This window comes from Branchiostoma lanceolatum, chromosome 16 (assembly GCF_035083965.1).
Source record: "Branchiostoma lanceolatum isolate klBraLanc5 chromosome 16, klBraLanc5.hap2, whole genome shotgun sequence".
In the NCBI taxonomy this organism is placed as follows: Eukaryota; Metazoa; Chordata; class Leptocardii; order Amphioxiformes; family Branchiostomatidae; genus Branchiostoma; species Branchiostoma lanceolatum.
Window position 1 is genome coordinate 15,190,359 of NC_089737.1, and position 25,976 is coordinate 15,216,334.

Consider the following 25,976-nt stretch of genomic DNA (forward strand, 5'->3'; position numbering starts at 1 on the left):
CTTCATGATAAGTAGAATACTTAAAGATGCAAGCACTCCTCTCAAGTGCCTTACCGCCGATCTTAGTTTTCTTTGTCATCGCTTAGCCATCTTGTCCCCATGGCACATGGAACTCCAATTCGTTAATGCACCAGACTTAGGCACTGTTTGCATGTCGGCTGACACCCTAGCTGGGACAGATATCACCAGCTGATGTTTGGAGTCTGCTAGGCAACATCTATGCCCACCAAAGCACCGACAACTGTGTCGCTTTATTGCATGATTAAGGAGGCAACATTTCCTTTACATTTACTTCATCAAACACTACATTATCGTGAGAACTATTCTGTCCGCCCCCACAAACGTTGTTATGGACCAGGTCCTTCGTTACTACCTCAGCGTTATTTGCAGAAGGCGAGGATACGTTAGTGGTCAAACATCATTAGTTATTCTATGAACCGTTTGGAAAGCTGTTTAGAGGTGTATCTATTGGAGACTCGACGACATTTCCGTGATTTGACATTTACATTCCGAATTAAGTTTCTTTGATAAAAGAAATTAAGAGTCGTTTCTTTTAAAGGAGCAAATATGAAAATTCCAGTTCTACTCATCAATCATTTCACTACTGGCCACTCCTCATGGGAAGAGAACTTTGGACCATCAAATACTAGCACGTCTCATAGCTGCAGCTGCATGTTTTAACTGTAGTGCTTTTAAGGACTATCAATAAATTATTGCCTTGAACGAGACCGCGCAAGTTCCGTTGACATTCACGACTCTAAAACCTCACGTGTCACGTTAGTCGAGAGGCGTGTACTTCCTAAGTGACATTGCTATTAGCTTTACTGATGTTTGCTTTAATGGCAGGAGATTTCAAAAATAGACCAAAGATTCTCTCTTGTATCCAAGGCTCCAGAAGGCAGTTCTGTATTATCAAGTCAAGACTTCAATTGTTATTTCCATCTTGCAAAAGTAAACGGTCGCTAGCTTCAGCGAGGTTGAACGATTTCATTACTACATTCAAAATGTGTCTCTTGTCATGTTCCTTGAGGTTTTAGAATGGAAGATAGCATTCCATGCCTGTTTCTTATTAGATGAATAAGGATTTATGAATCTGTGAAGGGCTTTTACAACTTGCTCCGAAGCTGCTGGTCCCCATATTGCATTCTTGCACCTGCCAGGTCTATTCACTTAATGTTAGATTATAATGTACACGTTGAACAACATCTTGCCAATAGCAAGACAAGAGGTTGTCGAAGAGATAACGTAGCTTTGTCGGTCACTCTGTAGATTCTTCATTGCCATGGTAACGGAAAACAACAACTCTGTTAAGGCTGAGTGGCCCCTCAGATTTTAATCCGCGCGTCATCTCTCTTTAGCGGGGTGGTCTTAGTTGATTGACAGGAGTGTATTGCGTGTCAGATCCTGACACAACTGTCTCCGGGAACACCTGTCCCGCTTTACCCACCTGTCAATCAAACCCTGCCCTCTTCACCTGAACAAATACCACTCCAGAGAAAGGTGTGTTGGCTCAGGTAAGAACCACATGGTACTATTTGTGCCTGTCACGCCAGCGGTCCGACCTGCGCACACAGCTATTGTCCCCTTGGTCCACATGTGCTGAGAATTGTTTGCCCAACTTGTCGTTCATAATGGCATTTGTCTGTACAACGTGAAAAGTTAGAAATGTTCCTTCCCATGGCTGGGCTTCTGAACGGTCATCGAGCTTGCGGTTATCAAAGTGCTACCTACTTCACGGTGCTCGTTTTGCAGTTGGCAGAATATCGTCAGTTTGCTCAAGGTATAGAATCCTTGACGCAGACCACTCGACCCAACGCTGAGGAGGCATTATCGAGTAAAGCATAGTCTTATATCTGTAAAAACAGAAATTGACGACCTCACTGTACCTGGTAGCATACTTTGCCAACTTCCAGTTGCAAAACTGTCCTGTAATGAACTCAGATCGCTATTGTCGGTTGGTCGATTCTACTTAACTGTTAGATCTCTTGTCTTGTGAAATAGCTGTCATTGCGTCTATCGAGACGACCGAATAGCTCTCCAAAAGCAATATCCTGCTATTCGTAGATCAGACGGCTTTTACGCAATGTCAGTGACCTGATTCTCAATTTATATGAATTTGAAAAACCATCGAAAGACTGCAAGAGCTGTTGAGAAGCATTACGCACAGGACGTTTTAACCACAGTGACGTCATTTTCATTAAGTCCCTTTCTTTCTATTCTTCCCTTGTCCTTGATAAGGACCATTACCTCCGGATTGTAGTCTCAAGTACAAGGGACGAAGATCAAGAAGAGACGATGATGAACCTCTAAAAGACATCAAGAGCTGTTGAGACACATCAAGCCAACGTGGCGTCGAATAGCTGAGTGGCTAGGATAGTGGGCATAAGATCGAGAGGTCTCGGGTTCGATTCCTGGCTTCCTCGGCAGGACGTTGTGTCATTGGGAAAGGCACTTTACAACACTTTCCCCACTCCACCCAGATGTAAAAGCGGGTACCTGACTTCGTTTGGGGAGGTGGCAGAGGGATACCCTGGACACTAGTGGATAACAACCCACTGTCCCTACGGTCCCAAAAAGGCCACGGGACCACCTCGGCAGGACGTTGTGTCATTGGGAAAGGCACTTTACAAGTTTTAGAAATTCCTTGCCCCAACCCTGTGTAAAAGTGGTTCGGCTGGGGACGCAAAAGGTAATGCAAGCCTGCATCTAGGGATGGGTGTCCTAGACACAGTGGGTAACAACCCACTGCCCCTACAGCCTTAAAAAAGGCAATGGGACTATATTTACCTTTACCTTGACCTACTTAAGCCAACGACGTTTTAATCAACCGTCCCTATGGTTGTACCCTCCAAATGACTAAGGACAAGCCACCATCACGACGCCTGTTTATTGGCATGGGGGACAATAGTGTTGTCTCTGTACACGTTTGTTTATCAATTAGGTTGTCAAGTGAGCAAACACGATTTTGCAGAGTTGCCCTGATTTTGGTTGACCACAAATTCTTTCCCAGGAGAAATCGTGTTAAACGTCCAGTCGGGCGCTGGAGGTCTCATATGGAGGTTAGCAAACGGCACGAGGTGCAACTTTCGTCAACTTAGTTTTTCGGCCATGTAGATTGGGGTACTCTCCAAGCAGAGGAGGGATTTCGGCTGGTTTTTGACGTGTTTTAGGCGTTTTTGTCGGGCTTTCTACTTTGTCATCTTTTTTTTATCGGCTTTCTACTTTGTCATCCTAAAAACAAGTCAGAAACCAGCCGAAACCCCTCCTCTGCTTGGAGAGTAGATTGGGGTGGTACCTGGTGTACCTAGTGTATTAGCGTTCCAAGTGTACCTGGTAACTAGAACAACGCCTCCGAACACAAAAACATCAGACTATCATTATGCCAACATGCCCTCTAACTCTTTTGTTGATATGGACCAATTTTTCTTGGCCTTAGCTATATATAGCCTTCTGTTCCTTTGTACGATGGAAAAGTGACCTTGATTTTCGGCCCAGTTGATCGGGGTGGGGTGTCCTCTATCTAACTCCCCCACTTCGTTTTACTGTAATTTGATAGCACACCTGATTTTACATAAATCAAGTGAGTGGAGGAGTTGTGAAATATGGCTGACGACCTCAAATATCTTTAACATTCATCTTTGTAAAGTTAGGAACGTTTTGAAATTAGTAAACGCACGTCTAATAACCTATTGATCTTGGTGGGGTATCCTCTATCTAACTCCCCCACTTTGTTCTTGTGTAGTTTGATAACACACCTGATGTCACATATATCACATGGAGTAATTGTCAAATATGTGCCTCGTGATGCCTGAAATATCTTTATCATTCATCTTGCGCATGTTTAATGATCTATTGATCAGGGTGGAGGTATCCTCTATCTTACTCCCCCACTTCGTTCTCCTGGTGTTTGATAACACACATGATTTCACATAAAGTCGTTTTGAAGTATAACTGACGACCTAAACATACTTATCTTTCATCTTTGTTAATTTTAGAACCTTTTTGATATTAGCCCACGCCCTTCTAACAACCTGCCCAGCTGTAAAAATCCTCGTATCGTTTCGTGGCGGTTTCTGCTGAATGTATAGACCTGATCCAACCCCACGACTTAAACTAACGGCCTTAAGGTTGAAACGTCTATTCCTAACTCTCCACAGGTGTATAGATAAGAGTCTTTTGTCAGTGGCCGTCCTTTCTTCCCAGCTGCAGGCCGACCTCATGGTCGGCGTTATCATGACGGGCTCCAAATGACTCACCGAGGGGCTGTGTTATCGCTTGAATGAAAACACCTACTACATTGCGTGTGTCCACGGTTTGTTCTGTCTGCAGATGACAGTCGTGGGCTTACTGGTATCTTTAGAGATGACACGGGGATGCAACGCTAGGTATTAAAGGCTGTAGTGTGCTCTTCTTCACCATGTTTTAGTATGCCAAAGTGTCTTCACAACTTAACTATTCACTATTGGACCATTCTCGAGTTGTCGTGTTTACACGCACACACACACAAACAGACACACACACACACGCACGCGCACACACACACACACACACACACACACACGCACGCACACACACACACGCACGCACGCACGCACGCACACACACACACACACACGCACGCATACACACACACATGCACACAAACACACACACACACGCACAGACACACGCACACACACACACAGACACACACACACGCACGCACACACACACACACACACGCACACACACACACACACACACACACACGTACACACACACACGAACGCTGACGAAAACATAACCTTCTTAGCGAAGGTAATAAAATGACACAGCAAAATTGCTGAACACAAACTCTATATCCTGCAGCTGCCTTTGCCCTACAGCGGTAAACCATGTTATCGTTACCTTTACTGGCAGGTGTCAAAATAAAACCATCTATACACGATTGATTCCTGAAGAGCTCCATTGGGAATATAGGTCATGTGTACTTTATCATTGTTGCCGTCCCTGACGGAGCCTTCATGTGGCTTGCACATCCCGTGTTCTGTCAACAGAACCTTGATAAGAAGAAAGGAAGGACGAATTTGACTTTGGATGTCCTTCGTTTCAATCAGTCGACTGTCTTCTCAGATAGAGAATTTACCTACCTGGATGTCTATTCCCTTGGGTAAAGAACCCTTAGGGGGGTGGCAATTATTACAGATGCAGAAACGTGTCGTTTAAAAGCCACAATATCACAGATTTATTCATAAGCAGATCTTTCTTATTTAGCATTGCTTGGTGACTTATTGTCATTTCTTGTCCTTAGTTTTCCGCGCAATGCAAATCATGCCTCTAACCCAATAATAGAAATGTTCAAGGGATGATCGGCATTGTCTTTTAACACCGGTATCTTTTGTTTGAACAATGACGGCGTAGCATCCTGTTTGACTTTCAGCAAATACTCTGTCTTCAATGTAGTTTCACTACATGACAGAGACATAAGTCTGTCTTGGTAAGTTTACGAAAGTACGTGTGTATAGGGCTCTTCATATACATGTATATCTTGCCCCCTCCCCCCAACCCATCGAAAACGAACAGTCAGTGTCTAGAGACTAGATAGGTTAGCCTGGGTGCCATCCTATTTCTACTGGGGCTCCTACACTCGCTTCCCTCAGCCCCGGTAGAAATAGGATGGCACCCAGGCTATAGATAGGTAGGTAGTATTAGGATTGCACTTTCACCAGCTGAGTATAGCCGCTGTAGCTTTAACACGTGTGTATGACATTGGCACACGTGCTGTCGGGTAGCTGGATGTGTCCAACGACAGGCGTTACAATGGGAAACCGGCGTTCTTTGTCTCTTGGTTTGCTCGGTCGGTTAGTCGGCCGGTCCAATAGTCAAAGGCGTCAGTGCAGTAAAAATAGCAGACCTGGATCAACAGCGCTGACGTGGTTCTCCACAGAGCTTACTGTACACTTCTGAAGTAGTTTTCCGTTTTATTGTCCAAGAACAATGAACGTTTCCGCTTTAGAATGACTTGCGTTTGTACATGTATATTGACTGGGGGTGGGAACAATTGAAAAAGTTTACATCATGCTACATATAGAATCCGCTTGGCAAGTTCACGTGGCCGGTACAAGATAGCTGATTTAGACGTACAGTTAATAGTTCGTTTCGTCACATCGTCTGAAAATGTTCTAAACTTGAGTCATGGTTTTGAATGCTTCCAGACTATAAAAGCCAAATGAGTATACGTTGTATGCGTTTGACCTGTATTGCTTACTGTATACTGGCTAGTACATTGTAAACGTTGCGGTCCAAAGTCCGATGCTCAAAGGTTCGGTAACACCTTATAGGGCGACCGGGCCTGCGGTTTGGGCGACTTGTTGTTGTAAACACTCACATTAAGCCGCCATATCTTATCTAGACTCACAAACCAACACAAACAGGCGGTACAATGCCTGTCAGTAAAACTCAGCTCCCACGATAAGTCGATTGTTTGTGACGAGGTCCGTCCTTTACAACCGCAGCGTCGCTCTAATCATCATCGTCTGGTCTTCTCTTCTTTTGTCGATCCGTCTCCATCACTCCGTCTGTCTCCAGGTGAAACGCCACATTCCGAGCTTTTTTTAGATCCAGGTGAGCTGACAAGAATGACAAGAATGTCCGCCGTAATATCAGACGATATTGGAACCTTGAAAGGGGATTGACGGCGTCGGTTTACCCTTCATTTTTGTCTGTCAATCCGTCTCTATTAACCTGTTTTTCGGTACAGATCACGCCACATTCCGCGCTTTTTATAGCGCAAGGTGTGGATAAAAAGGGAAGCCGACACGTGTCATATTGCTGCCGGACTGACGTACGAACGGTGTTGGTTTATCAAGTGGTTCTATTGAAGCTGTGTGAAAGAAGAAAGGCGGACAAACATGGTGACAAGTGGCATGGGTTACCCTCGACGTCACGCGTGGACGCCCCTCTCATAGGTGTAATGTCTAGTCGCAGTGTTAGGCGTTGCCTCGCTTGAGGAGTAATGGTTACAAACATTATCACAGTTGCCATGACTAGTCTGTGTGGGCTGGTAAGTGTTAATAACGTTTCCTCGTTGTAAGAAGTCTACAAAATTAATTTTTCAGGTACCTGACACACCCATGTAGAACCAACATGCGATAGGTGCAATACTTTACCAGATGTAGCACGCTGAGTTAAAACAAGTCTGTCTATTTCTTTAGCAGATAGGATCTATGTTACAGGTATTATGTAAACCAACTTGAGAACAAATAGTCTTAAGAAAGTTCCAAGAAATGGGGAGGATTGTGTAAGGAAACTTGTCTCTAAACAGCGACAGGAACGTATTGTCATATTGAGACTTGTAGCGTCAACTTGTCACAGACGATGTTGACAGGCACGAGTATTGGCAAGAGCTACTTGGACATTGGTCCCCATCCTTGTTAGGAGTATTCTGCAAGCAGAGGCCAGTCGGGGGCAAGAACTGTCCGCGATTTCTGACGTTTCAAAATCTCGGCCACTCCTGCTAGTCCTAGCTCCCGACAATATATTGTGAGATCCGTACTGCACCCACGAGCACTCAAGATGGCCCTGGGCGTTAGAATAGTCTTGTACGACCAAGATACGACACTCTCTTCATAGCCAGATGCCTAAAGGTGCGATGACATTAATCGTGCGATTTCTGCCGTATGACAATTAGCAAGGCGGTGACAGAAAGGAACAGTCGACAAGGAACTCACTACTACATTTTTTTTTCATAAGAAAAAGCTGAATTTTTTACCTTACACATCTAAGGCTGCTTCGCTTAGAATGGCCATAATTTGTAACTCTGCTGTATAACGAGTATATATAAGGCCGAGCGATAATGCTAGTGCATGAGTGTAAGATTTAGTGATGCTCTGAATGATATCCGCTCCGACTATCTTAGCCAGACCACACCCCTGATATTCACGTCAAATTTAGGTCACCTTTCTCACGTCACAAATACGTCATCACACACAGGTGTGGTGACATATGAAACGGAACTTTCCCAGACTGGCATTTTTCCTCTCTCTCTTTTCAAATAAGCCAAAAATAGCGATGACAGCCCCGCGCATGCGCGTGTGGGTCGGCGCCTTGCGGTGCACCACGTGTCTGCAGTGTTTGTTTAACTAATTGTATCCGGAGATAAAAGACACTTGACACTTTGAACCCAGCAGAGGCCCCCGGGACTTCTGGTCCGCAGATAAGTCAATTGGTTTAAAACGGGAAAGTTGCCAAAGAAGGAAAGTTTTTAGCATTCTTCGGCAGATCTAAAGGGAGTTCTGTTGTCATGGTGAAGTGGTGTGACGGCCGATGGTTCATTCGCCGTGCGACTGACTGGAATAGTTGGGGACGGCATATTGAAGACATTCCTTTGACAATCATGGACATATCGTACAATATTCATCTGCCTTGTGGCGAAAACGGTCGGATTAGTAAAAACATGGAAAGGTACTGTAGTCGCCTAGCCTTTTGATGCCGTAGAGCCATCAGGTTTTTAATCCAGTGTCTAGGGCATGGTATTGGAAGGTGGAACCCATCCCTCTCCTTCCACCGCTTTGTACCTCCCCACCCGTAGTCAGGTACCCATTGGTATCTTCTTCTTTATTCTTTGCTCTTGGACCACATTTGTCCTTAGCAACAAAATACACACTTACAACAACAGCAACAACAACAACAATGAATAAAAGAACAGTGAGACAATGAAACAATATAAAACAACAGGAGAGACGCTAGTTGATACACTTTACACCTGGGTGGAGTATTAAAAGGAAAGTCACGTTAAATCCTATTCCCGATGACACAACGTCTAGCCTGGGATCCCAGGAATGGAGTCAGTGATAGCTCGAGTCTGATAGCCTAGCCAGTCGGCCATTTGATGCCACATAGGCATAGCCTTTCTATACATCTTGCGAAGAATGCATGAACCGAAGGACGAACATGTACTCTCCAAGCAGAGGAGGGGTTCCGGTTGGTTTGTGACGTGTTTTTAGGCGTTTTTGTCGGGCTTTCTACTCTGTAATTTTTTTGTCGGTGGGATTTGAAGTGACAAAAACAACGACAAAGTAGAAAGCCCGTCGAAAACGCCTAAAACACGTCAAAAACCAGCCGGAACCCCACCTCTGCTTGGAGAGAACGAAAATGCCCTGTAGGACATTAGAGTTGTTCTGGAGACCTTTCCGCGCCACTGAATGGCATCTGACAGGTGCTAGCTATATATAGGCGATGTCTGTTGGGAAGACCTGGAGAACTCTGGCGGCAGGAATATAGGCATAGGCTTTCTAAATATCTTACGACTAAAGCATGAACCAAAGGATTAAAAATACCTGTAGGCAATAGAGACAGAGTTGTTCTAGAGACTTTTCTGCACCGCTAAATGGCATCTGACAGGTGTTGGGCGATGTCTGTTGGGAAGACCTGAAGAACTGTGGCGGCAGGAATATATGCATAGCCTTTCTAAATATCTTACGACTAAAGCGTGAACCAAAGGATTGAAATGACCTGTAGGGTACTAGAGACAGAGTTGTTCTGGTGACTCTTCCGCTAAATGGCATCTGACAGGTGTTGGGCGATGTCTGTTGGGAAGGACCTGACGAACTGGGGCGGCATTAAACATAGGCATAGCCTCTCTAAATATCTTACGACTAAAGCATGAACCAAAGGATTAAAACTACCTGTAGGGCACTAAAAACAGAGCTGTTCTAGAGAATATACTGCACTGCTAAATGTCATCTTACAGGTGTTGGGCGATTTCTGGACCTGAAGAATTCTGGCGGCAGGAATATAGGCATAGCCCTTCTAAATATCTTACGACTAAAGCATGAACCAAAGGATTAAAACTACCTGTAGGGCACTAGAAACAGAGCTGTTCTAGAGAATGTTCTGCACCGCTAAATGACATCTGACAGGTGTTGGGCGATGTCTGTTGGGAAGACCTGTGGCGGCAGGAATTCCCGCTATTCCGCCGAAGGAAAGGAGAATTTGTTTGTGCTGTCAAACGTTTAAACTTAGGGGACACTTTCTCTCAGTGTACTCGTAACTTTGGCGGAGAATGCTGGGAAGAAACAAACTACAGTCAGCAAATACTTCGTCTTTACCCAAGCGTGTTCCCTGTATATAAAGTTACTTTGGGTATAGGATGTACCGGTTACGTTGACTAGGGTTGAAAATACAAAGTTAGTCGTGCTTTGAGTAAAGAAGCCCATTGAAACAGTAGAGAGAACTGAGACAAGAAAAGTGTTTTAAAAAGAGCTTATTTTATTCCCTTCCCACAACGTAATCTTGGAGCGAACCCCCATCGACATTTTCACACATATTATACCACGCACTCCATTCTAAGACCTTTCTTGGTCTAAGGCATCCTCGTCACTCTTCTTTGACTTAAAAGAACTTAATAAAGTAGTTGTGAACATATGTGAGGTATTCTAGATATCGATATCGTTTAGAAGTAAATTGGCTCTATGACTTCGCACATTTTCTTGTTTGCAAAGTAAGGAATTCTCTTAACAAATATTATACAGGAAAGTGAAAAGCGGTTGTTTGCATTACGTATGTAAAGTTTTAAGCTTTTATCAAAACAGAGTCAGCATATTTTCTACTTCCCTTATCACAGGTTATGTTATCGAGGCCATGTATATTGAAAAACACAATGTGTGTATATGGTACTCAGCAACTTTTCTTAAAATTAAACATTTGGCGTTTGACTGAAAAGAAAGAAAGCACACTAAGCGTAAAACGATTCGTTTTTCTATCTGTGAAATTCGTTCAGCGTTCTGTCGAATTTACGTGGCAGCGAGGTCACCGTCATAGTGGAATAGGGGTATGAGGGGGGAGGGGGTGAGGGGGGGAGGGAGTGTGAGGGGGTTGGGGCGGTGGGGTTGGGGCGGGTTGGGGGGGGTGGTGGGGGTTGTCGGTTAAAGTCCTTCAGTTGGGGGCTCATTCAACCTGGGAAGTCGTTCATTATGATTATAATTTCGCGTTTTATCAATGGTTTATAACTGCCTGGTATCTTTATGGACCAATGGGTCATTAAACATTGCTCTGAATGTTGAGATTCAGCGTTTGTATTTTCGTGCACTTGAACTTCTTGTTAATCTGTATTGTTCTGTCGTTACTTCTTGACCCCAATGACCTTGCCCATAAGTCAAATTCCGCGCTCCTTCGTGACGTCTCCGACTATGTCTTCAAGTGTGTTACGCAACCAGAAGGGTCGGAGACTCTCCAGAGCTGACCCTTGCGTGGCACTCTCTTGAAGAGGCTAACGAATTTAGTAAACGAACTTGGAGTGTGCCCAAATTTCTAACTGGGGGAGACCTTTGGACAGGTGGTCGACCAATCAGAGGGCGGCTATCACGGCGCCTTCACGTGATCGTCTCGGAGCAAAGTCCTCCCTTCGACTACATCCTCGTCAGCTGCTCAAATTTTCCCTGTCGAAAACAACCTACATAATTTATCGCTGTTTGATGTCCGTTCTAAAATTGACTCGTAATTATAACTTACTTCTAACGCCTACTAAAGGATGCTGACAGCCAACGCCCTGGTTACCACTCCGACACTCTTCCCCAAGGTAAGCTGACCTGACCGTTACGTACATGTGAGAACCTCACTCCTCGGCGCTATGACGTCGGCGGGATATAAACGGCAACTCTATAAGCAAAGCAAAGAAGAAAAAAAGTTCGGAAGCGCGAATTCCGGCAGGAGTTGTGGCACACAAACGAAGCCGATGATAAGCTCTTATTTCCGTCTCTACGGCGGCGAAGGCACTGAGGTATGCAAAGTAGCATTCCAGGGACGGGGGACTTGATAAAGCCTGAACAATTAGAGTGGGTTAATGTGTTTAGTATGCATGCTCGCTATTCATCCTGTCACTTTGCTATGTGGTAGACAGTTGGCTCGGTATAAAAGGTTCGCACGATTGTTTGTCAGCGAGCCCTATAAAACTCGGCGGCGCGCGTGTCCCGGCCTCTATCGCCAGCTCTCTGTCGGCTGTACGGCGCAAACCAGCACACTCCCCGAGACTCTGACTGACTGCAGAGACCCACTCTTACATACAGTAAGTAGACCGCGGACTTTCCCCCCCGCCTCTATATGTACGGATGTGGTATTTCTGCTCACGCCGGCAGGACGTTAAGTGTTTCGTCAGTCGCGTGCCGGTTTCTTTCTGATTTATGTCTTAAGTTTCTTTTTTCTCTGTCTTGATATTTTGTGTAGTTGCCCCTGTCGGTATCGTGAGTCTTGGTCTACAGTCTAAGACTTTACACATGTTTAAGATTGGTGCGGATCTGAGTAAAGTAGTGTTCAGCATGTGCAGCGAATTTAGCAGCGTGCCGCCTTGTCGTGATGACCCCGTCTCGTGCTCTCAGCATCTTTGGTGGCATCTTCACGGGGCAAGGCGGCGCGCCGACACCCCGCCACGGGTCACCTCGCTTCCCTGCACCGAGGGAATTGCCGGCGCGGCGCGGTGGCGGTTTGCACGGGGTCAGCCCTGTGGTCATGCCTCGGACGTGTAGACTAAATCTGAGTCGACCCTCCTTGATGCGAGTGGTTGCCACGGTGATCCCCGGGACCCCGTGTCGTCTGATGCGGGCTGTCAGAGAGGTCGCACCTTGCGGCTTCCCTCCACCGCGAAGCCAGATAAGACCTTCCTGTTCTGCACGGCACGAGGCGCCCCCACTGCCGCCGCACTGGGACCCGCGAGCCGCTATTTTCAGCACGGCCTTGGACAGGGCCAAGCGACGTTTCTTTTTATCTTTTATTAACTGTGTCACGAGTCAAGACATTTGTAGTATCAGCTTTAACAGATTTGAACACTTCTACGTGCGGATGGTTTTGGTTGGTGAGTTCTCTTCATCCATCTAAAATAGCTCAGCATTGCTGCCACATTTTATCTGTGAAGAAGCGAAAAAAATACCCTTTACTTAACTTGGCTATCAGTTCTGTATGAATGAGGGTGCACAATTTGACATTAGTACAGCTTTAGGTTTGAATACTTGGGTGTGCGGACGGGTTTGTTTGGAGTGTTCTCTTCATGTATATGTACATGTAATGATGTATCTAAAACAGCCATAATAGTGAACCCAGACTTGCACTTGCCAAATTTCATTTCATCTATGTAGAAGGGAAAAACTCTACCCTTTGCTTGACTTTATCTGTATGAACTGAGGGTGCACAATACTCTCTAGGCAGGGTGTGTCTCGACTGGTCTCTCGTCTACCGTATCTTTTTGTTACGCCAGCGCTTTTGTTGTTCCAGTCGACATGGCCGCCTTCTTTTCTATAGCTAAGGCTAGGTGTGGTGCCCACGTGGCGTGTATCTATCTACCTGTCCGCACGGGATGTGATATTTTGTAGTCTTGTCTCCGTTTCGAATGAGATGTTTATGATATGGCCACTTCCCTTCCGTTCCCCCGTCGTGAAGCGCGCTTATTTCGGGGGCAAACGGCCGACGACAGACGCTTCGACGAGTGAATCCTCAGAGCGAAGATGGTAGCATTGTCCTACTCAAACGAGTTTACTAAAAGTTAGAAAACGTTCAACTTAGACGAGTCATTCAACTTGTTTTTCGGAGCCCCTAGCTTGTTTTTTCCAAGACGAAAATATTATTGATTGCTTTGTGGATTATCACCTTTCAAAGAATTAATTAGCGTAATCCCCGGTAATTATCTTAATCTGATAAGTTCGTTAGTGTTATTGATAGCTTTTCAGATTAGGCAGATTAGTAAAGACTACAGGGGCAAATAAGTGGTGGTTGTTTTTGTTGGTTTTGCATCGCTGTGGATGCAAGAACACACCTTACCTGAGTGCATAAAACAATTTTCATTCATTCCTCGAAAAAACTCATCTCGCGTATTTCACATGTACGACAGTGATTTAAACTAACACAGGCTCGTCCTAAAAAAACTTCTCAACCTGGCATAGATTAATTACACCTCTTGTAATTGTAACGCATCAGTGGCTAATCGCCAACAAGGGTCTTGTTTTGCCAATATGCAAATACGAGATGACCTCGAGAAAAAAGCATCTCGTTTATCTCAATTACAAATGTATAAGACAACAGGGGCACAAAAGCAAGATTAAGATCTAGAACTCGGATACTCGTGACATAACCATTTTTCACTTGTAATTGTAACGCATCAGTGACTAATCTAGAACAAGGGCTTTGTTTTGCCAATATGCAAATATGAGATGACAGGGAAGACGTTAATCTCCTACCAGATTTGCCGATGGCAATGACAGTATCCAAAGGGCAAATGCAGTTTGTTTTTGTTTGTTTTACTCAGATGTACATAAGTGTTCAGTTTTCACAAATTTACACTATTACAAAAGCAGTCTAACTGACCAACGGGATCGAACTTTGGTATTTTGCCTTCAATGCCCACGGTCACGATAACAACAATTCTGGCATGTTGGGAAAGTCGTGTTAAAGTGCCTTTCCCAAGGGCACAAGATCGGTGACACGGCAGGGTTCGAACCCAGGACCACTTGGTTCTGAGTCGAACACGCTGCCGTTGCGCCACACGGCCCCTGTCATTTCCACCGGTAAATCTCCTTAGCCTTAGAATCCTGTCATTGTTCCTTAGCCTGGAATCCAAACCTATAATAGCTCCATATTATAGCTCCCGAGTCGCTCTGCGGAGAGAGACTCGGGAGCTATAATAGGGAGCTATTATAGGTTTGGATTCCAGGCTAAAATCTCCTTAGAGATTAGTAAGCAGTGTTCTCGCCAGCGCCCGTCCTCCCGTCATTTGACGGGTTTTTGTCGCTCATGACGGACAAAATTTTTGCCCAACCCGTCATTTTTAATGGACAAAAATCGGTGTGTAAAGATATTTAGACCAAGTTTAGACAGAGCTTAGAATTAAAAAAAACTCCAGAGGATCAGCGGAAGTTCGTGACGAGGGCAATCTAGATCATTTCTAATACCTTGGCTGGCGACAACCCCAGCAACACACAGAGAGCGCCGTGGTGGTTGCCCATAGTAATATTTGGTGGCCGCCGAAAACTCGGCGTCATGCTCCGCCCTCCCACTACAGCCGGTCGCATCAGGCTGACGTTTATTTCTGTTTTGTCCCTCTCGGTTCACCGTCAGTTATTGTCATCAAAGAAGCCTTAAAATTCAGAAATACTCCTATAGCTATCAGGCTCTCTGTAATCTGTGTAAACAGTATTAAAGTTTGAAGCCGCGGCGGCTGATTTACATGCGATTTCTTCCCGCATGCGTAAGAAATGGTAAACAGGCGTCAGATATTGTAAACCACCAATCACAGCGCTCGTCTCCGTCGCGTCAAGACAAAACGACCAATGACATGCGACTCTCGCTACTCGCGAGATTTCAGCTAAGCGTGAATTTGCGAGATGTTAGGGGAATGGCGGGAATCGCAAGGATCGCACGACGAAGTGGCTGTTGGAAGGCTTGAATCGACAACTTTTGAAGACATTCAGTGCAGTTACCGGAGAAATTAACCGCGGAAAACATGGGACAAAAAAATGGACGTCTTTATTGCGTTCTTTCTCAAAGTAGGGTGTCAAATTCCTCATTTTGTTCAATAATTACAGGGCGCATACGGAGCAAGTGTTGAAAAGTTGTGTTTTATTTTTGCCGACTTATTCTGTGTGCATTTTTTGTAGGACGTAGCTGATACGTAATAAAATTTTGTTGTGCTAAATTTTCTTTTCTTTGCCGATCGTATACAACATAGAAGTGTAGCTTGTGTGTGAAGTTGTGAACATTTGATATTTCCGCGATGACCCGGCACGCCTCCCCCAAAAAATTGAGCCTGAAACCCTTGTGTAATTTTTCACCGAAAGAGATGTCAGTAAACTAAGCTTATTCTACCAGGAAATTTGCCCCTCAAAATGCAGGAAATAGCGTTTCAGAGGGTCTAGAACTCAAAATTTCCCGGGGGGGAATACCCCCGGACCCCCCTAGAATGGTCACGCCTCCGGCGCGACGCCTCGCGCCTTCGGCGCTCGATATGTTCTTCCCCGAAGCAAAATTGAAATGACGGGTAAAAATTTCCGGCTGGCGAGAACACTGTTAGTAAGACACAGACACGGGCCCGTATGACGTCATGTTCCCTCCAGTGCCTGCCGTCGCCAGGCGTTATCTTCTCTTGTGACAGCAAGGTCCATCCAAGCAGCTCGTTATCCCGCCGTCCGCGCTTTAATGTCCGGGTCCGATATCGGCTCTGTCCGGTGGCTGACGTCATGAGGCAGATTAGCCAAGTCCGCTGACACCCGGACATGCAAGGTCGGCGGCGTGTCGTTCCTTCCCCCCAGCGCTTATCCGAGTTATCGCACGGCCTCGCTGTCAGTTGTTACATGTACTTAACAGGATCCTGTTGTACAGTAGCCTCTACCAGGCTCTCTCATGGCCTCGCTATCAGTTGTTACATGTGCTTCACAGGATCCTCTTGTACCGTAGCCTCTATCAGTCTCTCGCACGGCCTCGCTGTCAGTTGTTACATGTTTAACAGGATCCTGGTGTACAGTAGCCTCTACCAGGCTCCAGACTAGCCTCTACCAGGCTCCACAGGTCTCTAGAAAAATAGTAGAAATTGGCCATATAGACGGATTACATGCCGGAGGATTTGGTCCGCCAAATAAGTTACAGTTTGTGACCTATTCTTTGGCCGACCAACTCCTCTGGCATGTTATACGTCTTTTTGGCCACTTTCTACTATTTTACCAGCGAGCTGTGGAGCCCGGTAGAGACTAGCTCCAGACGACGTGGCAAATTGTATCTACCGACTGACCAAACTCCTCAATTGGGTAGATTTCTACTCTTTCCAGCCACGTCTGGAGCCTGGTAGAGGCTAGTTGCACAGCACTTGTCTAGGGGTGTTTTTTTTTTTTTTTCAAGTTTCTATTTTGACAATAGAATGTACGTTTAGACAGACCAGTCCAACATATTTTAAAATGAAAAAGTTGAGTTTTCTTTCAAAGTTTGTAGATTGATAAAAGCTGACAGAATGCTCTCACCCCGCGAGCGCTTGTCCAAGTTATCGTGCGGCCTTGTCTCGTTACAACTGACGACTACCAGTGCCTGGCTCACTCACTGACAACTACGTCAAAGCTGTTCTAAGATTTCATTTTTCTGTCTTCAATTAAGGAAAAGAAATGTATAAGTCTGACCTGGCAGAAAGAAAAGACGACTCTTGCTGGCAAATGTTCAGATGTTGGCACACTGGTGCACCAAGTATGTGAGTGTGTTTTTAGCTCACTTTTTGGCACATTAGCCTGAATAGGCTCGGTCAAGTTCAGAAAAGCAGACTAGGGCTGAAAATCAGGTGTACCCAGGCAACGGTAGGATAGAACCTTTGAGTCGAACTTGAACAGTGGTATCTTTTGTCAAATAATTGGACGATCTTCCACCCTGCATCTGCTTGGAGACCCCCATGTCCATGCCCAGATTTAGGGCGATACAATCCTCCACCCGGCATCTGCTTCGAAATTTATTTAGGGCGATACGACCCTCCACCCGGTATCTGCTTGGAGATTGATTTGAGGCGATACGACACTACACCCGGCATCTGCTTGGAGATTGATTTAGGGCGGTACGACCCTACAACCTGTATCTGCTTGGAGATTGATTTAGGGCGATATGACCTTTCACCCAGCATCTGCTTGGATATTTCCTCCTATGTCCATGCCAAGATTTAGGGCGATACGCTCCTCCACCCGGCATCTGCTTGGAGATTGATTTAGGACGATACAATCCTCCACCAGCCATCTGCTTGGAGACCCCCCCCCCCTCCCATGTCCACGGCCAAGATTTAGGGCGATACGCCAGGTGGGTCCTTCTCGCCATGATGCGGCTCCAATCCATCCGCCGTGCCGCCGTGAAAACTAGTAAAGACGTTGAACTTCACGTGACCCTTCTCCAACTGCCGACGTGTTCTCCGCCTTCTTAGACGCTCCTCTCAAGCTCCTCACGATCAAAGGTTTATGAGAGAGCGGCCCTGGATGAGCCGTGCTATAACCTTAACCGTGCAAGTCTTGACTGGACAAGGTGAGAACCGAAGGACGCTCGCTAATTACGTACAGGAGAAACTGGCCGCGTGTTTTATAGTCGCTGTTGTGAAAACTCTCTCGGAATTCTAAGCTCTTGTTGCCAAAATTTCTAAGGTTTAGAAGCCTGACTTGTACGCCGCAGGTGGAGCTACTTAACGGCGTGGGGTTGGCACCTTCTCACTTTACTCCCCGGGGGGCGTGCACGCTAACCCGAAAAGCGGGTTAGCAAGCTCCCTGGCCGAGGGAAAACTCCTACGGGGGTAGGACAATATTTTTCCTGGGGATTGAGCCAGTGTACAAGTCGTACCGAGAGCCTCTCAAGGCCGGGACCTAACAGCGGGGCATCTCTCCTGTTCTCGTCTCAACTCGCGTGCGGTAAATGAACCTGCTTCAATGGTAAATAAAACCTACTCTCCAAGCAGATCTATGGGTGGCAAGGCTGAGTATTAAAAGGGCCAACCATTACCAAAAGCTACTCTCCAAGCAGAGGTTGGTGGGGAAGATAGTGACCTTTTTATCATGTGCCCCGTTGGTGGGGAGAGCAGACAAAAAACGGGGCATATGATGTATAATAAAGGTCACCAACTCTGCTTGGAGAGTAACCAAAAGTGCTGGTTGACCCTTTTAATACTGCCTCGCCACCGATAGATCTGCTTGGAGATTAAGGAAGACCTGCATGTGTGGCCCTTGCGTTCACCGCTTCATCTCTTTCGTAAACGAATCTCTCTCCTCATTGAAGAGGATAGACGATTGACGTCATGACGATTGTTGTATCAAACGATTACGAGAACGCCTGACCCGGTGGGAATCGAACCATGGGCCTGTGATCCTCCGTACGTGTGTGGAGGACCTCAGCCCGCCAGACCGACTGTGAAACAGAAGCCAGACGGAGTGTGTGTACATCTTCGTGCGCTACGAAGCTAGTCTAAACACCGCGTTATTGTCAAAGGACCAGCTTTCAATCCGGGGTGTCAGCGCGACCGTCGCCCCTGCGCCCTCACATCTCTGTTTACCGTGTCTTAGTAGCCAAGGTGCAAGGAGAAAACACAGCGTCTTCCCAACAGGTGGCGACTTGAAGACATACAACCCGGCGTAATCTAGTCCCTATCGATATCTCTCTCGTCTTGGGGCGGATGAAATAGAAGAAATTGGCCAAATAGAGAGAACAGTTTGCCAGCCAACCTGGAAGCCCTAACAGTCTGCCAAATGATCCACCCTAATTTTGGCCAATCTTTCCAATTTCGGCGGCTTGAAGCAGTGTAGTCTGGCAGAGAGCGGTAGAGTCCCGAAATCTGTTCGTGTTTTTGTCTGCTTTTATCGGAATCAACACATGGCACTCGAAGGTCACGCGTCTACCGCCAACCGTCGTCTGGCCAGGTTTTTCAACGGGTAACTCCAATTACCCTCATCTCCGTAAGGCTAAGAACATTAGACAAGGAAATGGCCTAATCAAACAGTGCTGAGGCTCTGCCCCATTAGGTAATTGTCCAGCCTCTGATGAGGAGTTAGGTCCTTAGGAGCCGTAATAAGACCCAGGCAGGTTTCAACACGCGAACGTCAAGTGCTTAAATCGCCACTAAAAAAACACTGATCGCAACCGGTAAGCCGAAAAATTAGATAAACTCCGAACACAATAGGGCGCTGGGGGATCACCAAGGCCAGGCCAGACTGGAGGGGCTACCTTTGACTTTGGTGGTCCTGTCTACAGCTGCCGGGCTGACCTCTGGTTTGACCCGAGTTTCACGCGGATTTCCTATCCTGGCCACCTTCTTTAGACCACCGTAAATACAGATACGCCCCCTGAACACGCCACACCAGTACACCAGTGGCGTTACTCTACCTCCACCAGGCTTTCCTACGGGGGAATGGATCGTAGAATTCGGCTAAAAAGGTATAATTGGCCCGGAGAGTCAGTCAAAGGGAGGGTTAACAGTCCCCTCCTGACTGCGCCTGCAAATGAGACCCTATGGTGGCCCAACTCCCCTGGCAATATTTTACCTATAGCCGGTGTACTAGTCGGTCTGATAGAGACTAGCGTTTCTCCTTCTTTCACAAAACTGCGTTTTCCCAAGATCATAATATCGACGTTTCACTAAATACTGTACACCTAGGATTCCTATTCATACATCTATTTGTGGAACTGGAATTTTGAATCTTTGAAATAGCGCCAAATTCTGAGTCTGGCATGGGAAAATCCCGGAACTGATTTTACAAAGAGGAACAGAAAGGGACATGGTTCGGCAGAGGTAGTGCAGGTTCGGGACATTTTACATTTGGGTAGGGAAAATGACAGGTTAGTTGGGTACACGATCGGGACAGCCCCTGCCCTCTCTCTCTTTCGATGAATAGATAGATAGTTAGATAGTAAGCTAGTTAGATAGATAGATAGTAAGCTAGATAGATAGATAGATAGATAGATAGATAGATAGATAGATAGATAGATAGATAGATAGATAGATAGATAGATAGATAGATAGATAGATAGATAGTTCGATAGAAGTTCGATAGATAGATAGATAGTTAGCTAGTTAGTTAGCTAGTTAGTTAGTTAGTTAGTTAGTTAGTTAGTTAGTTAGTTAGTTAGTTAGATAGTTAGATAGATAGATAGTTGGCTAGATGTGGGAGTGGTCGGGTAGAGATTCGGGACCGATAAGATCGGGGTGGGCGGGTCTGGGAAGTAACACTACAAAGAACCCCGGCCACCCTCATCATAGCTGTCTTCACTTCTTTCATCGCCAAATGCCAGAACGTCTCGGCACAGGTGCATTTCTCCCCGTGATTAGCTCCCTCTCATGCCTGCCTACTCCTCGCGTCTAGCACCGGTCCCCACTCGGGAGGTCCTCGGGCCGAGCATGCCCCGCTGGGGGGTTTTACCCGGACGGACACGGCCGGGCGCCCGCACGTGCGTGCAGCGAGTTGTGGGGGGTAGGCGGAGGAGGAGGGGACAAACTCGTCCAGACAGTCACGTGACTAGCTGGCAATAGGTGTGCGAGTGAGCTGAAGTTGGTCTGCAGGAGTGACACAAGCCGTCAGTGTTGGTGGTGTGCGCCTGTGTGGTTTGGTTGTTGGCAGGCCTGTCCCTTCTCGTGCGTTTAATCCCGAACATTGGGTGTTGCTGAGGCGTGGTGGGGGAAGACTGGAGGCCCGAGGCGAACTGCTGGCATTTCTCTCTCTCAGTATTCCGTATTGACAGTGGAGCGCCATGCGTGGCATTCCATCGCTTGTGTTGAAGCTAAGCATCGGCTCGACTTTTCCCAGCTCGGCAAGATCCTAATCGGACCCTCGCCACCTTAAAGAGACGCTCGCGTCCCGACCAGACGCAGACGACACGACGCTGTCGCTGCAGACGGGAGCTGGCATCGTCGGACGGCTGCCAAGTGCCTTCGCCTCCTCGGAGACTTCTGAAGTTTCGTCAAGGTGGAAAAACTTGGCCAGCGACCGCGCATTCCTGGGATCCTCGGACCGCTGCCCGAGCCTACCGCCGCCTCCGTGCCGTTCCCGGGCCTGCGATTCCCGTTGACCCCCCTGTCTGACCTCGCTTGCCCCGATCGCCGGGTCTTCGAAATACAGGCCAGATTCAGCGGCACCGCCCCTGCGCGGACAACAACCCGTCTGTCTTAAAGACCCGCCGAACCCGGAGGTAAGACGCTGGCAGGTATATCTTGAGACGTATTCGAACTAGAGACGTCCTGACGTCGTCTTCGAGTAGTTGTGAAGGTAGACTCCTCCGGTATCTTCTTTGTACGCATTTTCTGGATTTGTTTTGACCAGCCCTCGGTCATCACCCGTGTCATAACCGGTGCGGCCTTCGATCAAGGTACGATAGACACGCGTCTATCTCAATGTTTTCATTCCTTCCATGTGTACAAATATTGGGGCCTTCCCCTGCCGCGTCACTACTTTGTCTGTATTAGTGCTAGAGGGAGCAATGTTGGTAAGTACAGACAGTTTTTAGACTTAATATTTCCACGTTGCGTCGGTTAGACGTGCCGATACGCGTCAGGTCTTCTCTAGACTGTTTTGGAGACTTGTCCCAGACGTCGGGTCGCCAAATGCATCGTATTTCTCTGCCGTAGCTTTAAAAGAGACGCGGTCCGTGTGTTCCGTCATTTTCTAGTTTGGGTGACCTGTGAGCAGTGAAACCAGTCTATCCGATATCCCAGATCTTCCGTTTCAAGACAAACAATCAGGTATCAGTAGCTGATGTTCGGGTTTTCATTATGGCATCGCCACATGTCATTCCGCTGGCAGTACCTCTGTGTCTGGAATTCTGACCGTGCAGTGGAAATCTTTGGTGATCTCGCCGCCTGGAGTTTTTGTCCCAGCTTCTGTGTTTTGCTTCTTTTGTTCCGTGAATTACTTGCATTTCCTTCGCGGTAGTCGGTAGGATAGCATTGTCCTTTGTGGTCTGAAATGTCTTGCGGAGAAAGATAGGTGACTTTGCGCTGTTTGTTCAATGTCTTAGATGTAAGCTTTACATGCCAAGATTGCCAGTTCCTTTTGAACTTATGTACAGTGTCTTTTCCCCTGTAGTGTTGGGTAAGAGACACTAGGAAAGACGTCTGCCTCGTCGATTTTGCCTTTCATGTTCGAATTGCAGAATAGCCAAAAGTCTGACAAGTTTCGCCTGTGCATTTCGTGTGCTGTAGGAATGCCAATGTCACTTTGAGAAAACAAAGCGATTTCTTTATCTCTTGCTGGCTCGCGTTGCCTCTAGGCGCAAGAGACCCTAAAACTCGGGCAAGTCGCGTTAGTAGACTGCGGCTAATCACGTACTGATTTCAAAGGGTTTACTACAGGTCTATCACTTCGTGGTCGAGTAGAAATATGCATGGCTTTTTTTATGCTAAAATGAGTAGATGCGTGAGTTTTTAGGAATGTTTTGTCAGTCACGTGTTGCTAACTGTTGGGCGCTAGCCAACTATCGGTACCATTTGTCTGGCTGTGTGCATGTCTCTTTAACACACATCGGTGTGGGAAGATGGTGACTTTTGTTACATACTGTATACGATATACGGACAGTTGGAAAATACGGGTAACATTACTGTGCAGGCGCGCCCCCTTTCCAAATACTAAGACCTGTCCGGACCATCATGTCAGCCCCCCTCCCAACAACGTGTTGACACCGTGACATTTAGCCTCACAAAACTTCCGCGAATTTCTAACAATTGTTTACGCCAATTTGTACCGTCCTCTTTGCTTACAAGCAGAGATCTCGCACGTGTTCCTCCTGTCTAGACCAGCTTCCATCTTGAACAGTTTTCCTGTATAACCAGAGGCAACACCTTGTACCTCCTTCTACGTGCGCGCGCAAACGTGTGCCTAATCTGCCCTGTCATCTCGACTCTCTGGCAGTGGCTATAAAAGCGGGAGGACGTGAACTGTCGTGTTTCGAAACAAGAGACAGGCATCAAATTAAAACGTCGCGCGCTCTACTTTGTAGTTCGTCTGGTAGGGAATCTTGTCTCCTAGTGTTACAGACTGCAGGCACTCTGAATCAAAGTTGAACTGAAAGTCATCTACTGGATTCTGCATCTGCTGTCGTGGAAACGTCCTGCAGCTGCATTCAGTCTGTCTTCATCTTCCTCACTGTGTCTTGCATCTTGCAAGGTCTCTTAGACTCCAGAGTCCCTGCAATTGCCAAATCTAAAATTGGACTTACCCAAATTTTCGACTGATCAGCTCCAGTCTTTGTCAAATTTAACTTTGATTCAGAATGACGTCTACCAACACAGATGAAATTTCAAGTGAAGACTGCAGGCATTTGCGTGTATAAGCGTGTATACTGTCTCTTTGTACGGTACAAGTTTAAAAACGTGTGAGGCTTTTTTCTCTATGTTACAGGCAGTGTATATGGCAGACGTGTAGCTTTGACATGTAAACGTTTACAAGCATCAGCCAGGCATTGTCGATTTGTGTTGCAACACTGTGACAGGAAGATTTTCGACTTTTGACCTGTTTCCCTGCGTGTACAAAACTAACCGGCCTGTTCCGTTTCTGTGTTACAGGCAACAGGCATGAATCTATCCAGCGTGTACGTGCTCGCCAGTCTGTTACTTGCTTCTCTGTTTTACAGGCAGTGTTATAGAAGATTTGCAACATGTTTAGCACCTGTTCTTCTGCGTGTACAAACGCTAACCAGCCTGTTCCGTTTGTGTGTTACAGGCAACAGGCATGAATCTATCCAGCGTGTACGTGCTCGCCAGCCTGGCCGTGGTGTGCCTGCTAGTCAGGGAGACGCAGGCGGAGTACTTGTGCGGATCCACCCTCGCCGACGTGCTCTCCTTCGTCTGTGGGAACAGGGGATACAACTCACAACCCAGGCGGTCCTTGGGCAAGAGAGCAAGTGAGTTCTTAAGTCTTTTTTTATAAGCCCTCGACAGGAAAGTTATGTTTTGGTAGCTCTTGTCTGTATGTGGTTATCCCCCCAACGACATGGAGGTCAATAGACTAGGTAGGTAGGTAGGTAGGTTGGTTGAACAGCATAATTCAAGTAGCTATGGGTGGATTGGTATGAAAATTTAGTATGTTGTTAGGTCTTCTATCAAAGAAAGAAAGAGTTAGAATTTGGGCCGCCTGGCGGGTTTTATTGGAGCTGCAGCAGAAGTTCCGGTTCAAATATGTCGTACTTTCGGAGAACCAATTATTGCAGCTAGCTATGTGAAAACAAACAACAAACGTATAACAAAAATATGAAAACTTTCCGTCCATTTCGTTAAGTCGTTGTTTGTTTCTTCCCTGTCGGGAAATCTTAGCAATGAATAAAGGTCGGATCGTGTTATTTGGACCAAGAGGCGATGAACCTGCTGCACTTGCCTATGATAATAAACAACTCGGGCTCAAGTTCCGGGGAAGGACTCCTGAAAATCCCCGAGCGGAGGAGAATAGCAGCAGTTCCCGACCTGCCCCGCGGCCCTTCTGCCTTCCCAGACTCCTTTGGGAGTTTCCTGTCCCATGGACACGCGCCAAATGTGCTACAGCCATCCCTGGTCCGTACGAACAATATGTTTTCCTTTTCGCCTCCACTCTGAAAGATTGCACCTTCGAGAGGAGAGCTTAGACCAGGGTCTGAAAGACGGGTTCTAATTAATCGCCGGGAGTCGCGGAAAGCTTGGCGGTGAGCCCCTCGTACAAGGCCGCCCGGAAGTCGCGCTGTGGCCCCTGATGACGCTGTGGTGATGAGGCGTGATGCCTCCACTCAAGGTGGTTCTGGGTACTTAGGTTTACCGTGGCCTTGATCAAGCAAACAACGAAAGTCGCCTTGTATACTCCACTTCCCTTAATTAAAGGCACGCAGAGCATTTTATTGGGCTTGAAACTCGAATTTAAGGACCTCAATTTCTGGTCATTTCTACACATAGTAAGTAACGCTATAGCGTTACATATCGACATTGGCAAGGCGCAAAGAATATTTCCAGTTTTCAAGCCTCATAAAATACTCCGGGTGCCTTCAAACCAGTTGGCTACGGTATGCCATGTAAACCCGCGTTAAACAGCATGTAAACTTCATCCTTCCGTCCGTACTGAGCTCAATTTGTCCAAACGTTAACAAGCTGGCGGAAAACGAGGTGATTATACGCACTAGTCGTTTCGCACAGTGAGACCGGGCAGGCCTAGGTCGCTGATTCGGACAGTGAAATCGTGCAGGCCGCTGAGAAATGTGCCGGTGTACGTGGTATTAAGTAGGTAGAACACCTGCAGAATGGCTGTTCTGTGTCCATGGATGGAAGAAACGACACAAACCAAAGTGCTAACCTTCACGATACAATCTGATGCTGATAAGAAGGATTTGTTAGGCCACGTAAAATATCATACCTTTACCAATGGGCAGGGCAAAATGCACCGCGTTTATTTCCTTTAATCTCATTGGAGATTTCATTAATGTTGATGTTCCAGATACTCATGCCTGTATACAGTCGTCGAAAAAACCATCCCTTAAGACTTCAACCAAGAAGGCAAAAAGTTCATTTGTTT

The 25,976-nt window shown here is 46.6% G+C and overlaps 1 protein-coding gene across 4 annotated transcripts in view; it reads left to right on the forward strand.

Moving 5' to 3' along the window:
- The window catches only part of LOC136421586 (insulin-like peptide), a 48,119-nt gene that overhangs the window by 14,782 nt on the left and 7,361 nt on the right, over positions 1-25,976 (forward strand). The window contains exons 1-2 of one of the 4 annotated variants that reach the window (XM_066409018.1): positions 11,390-11,557; positions 24,168-24,348. In XM_066409018.1, the coding sequence (XP_066265115.1) occupies positions 11,510-11,557; positions 24,168-24,348 (229 nt within the window). In that variant the 5' untranslated portion in view covers positions 11,390-11,509. Of the gene's footprint in view, positions 1-11,389; positions 11,558-11,821; positions 12,044-21,014; positions 21,643-24,167; positions 24,349-25,976 lie in introns of those variants that run through there. The other 3 variants (XM_066409017.1, XM_066409019.1, XM_066409020.1) reach the window with 3 other exon arrangements.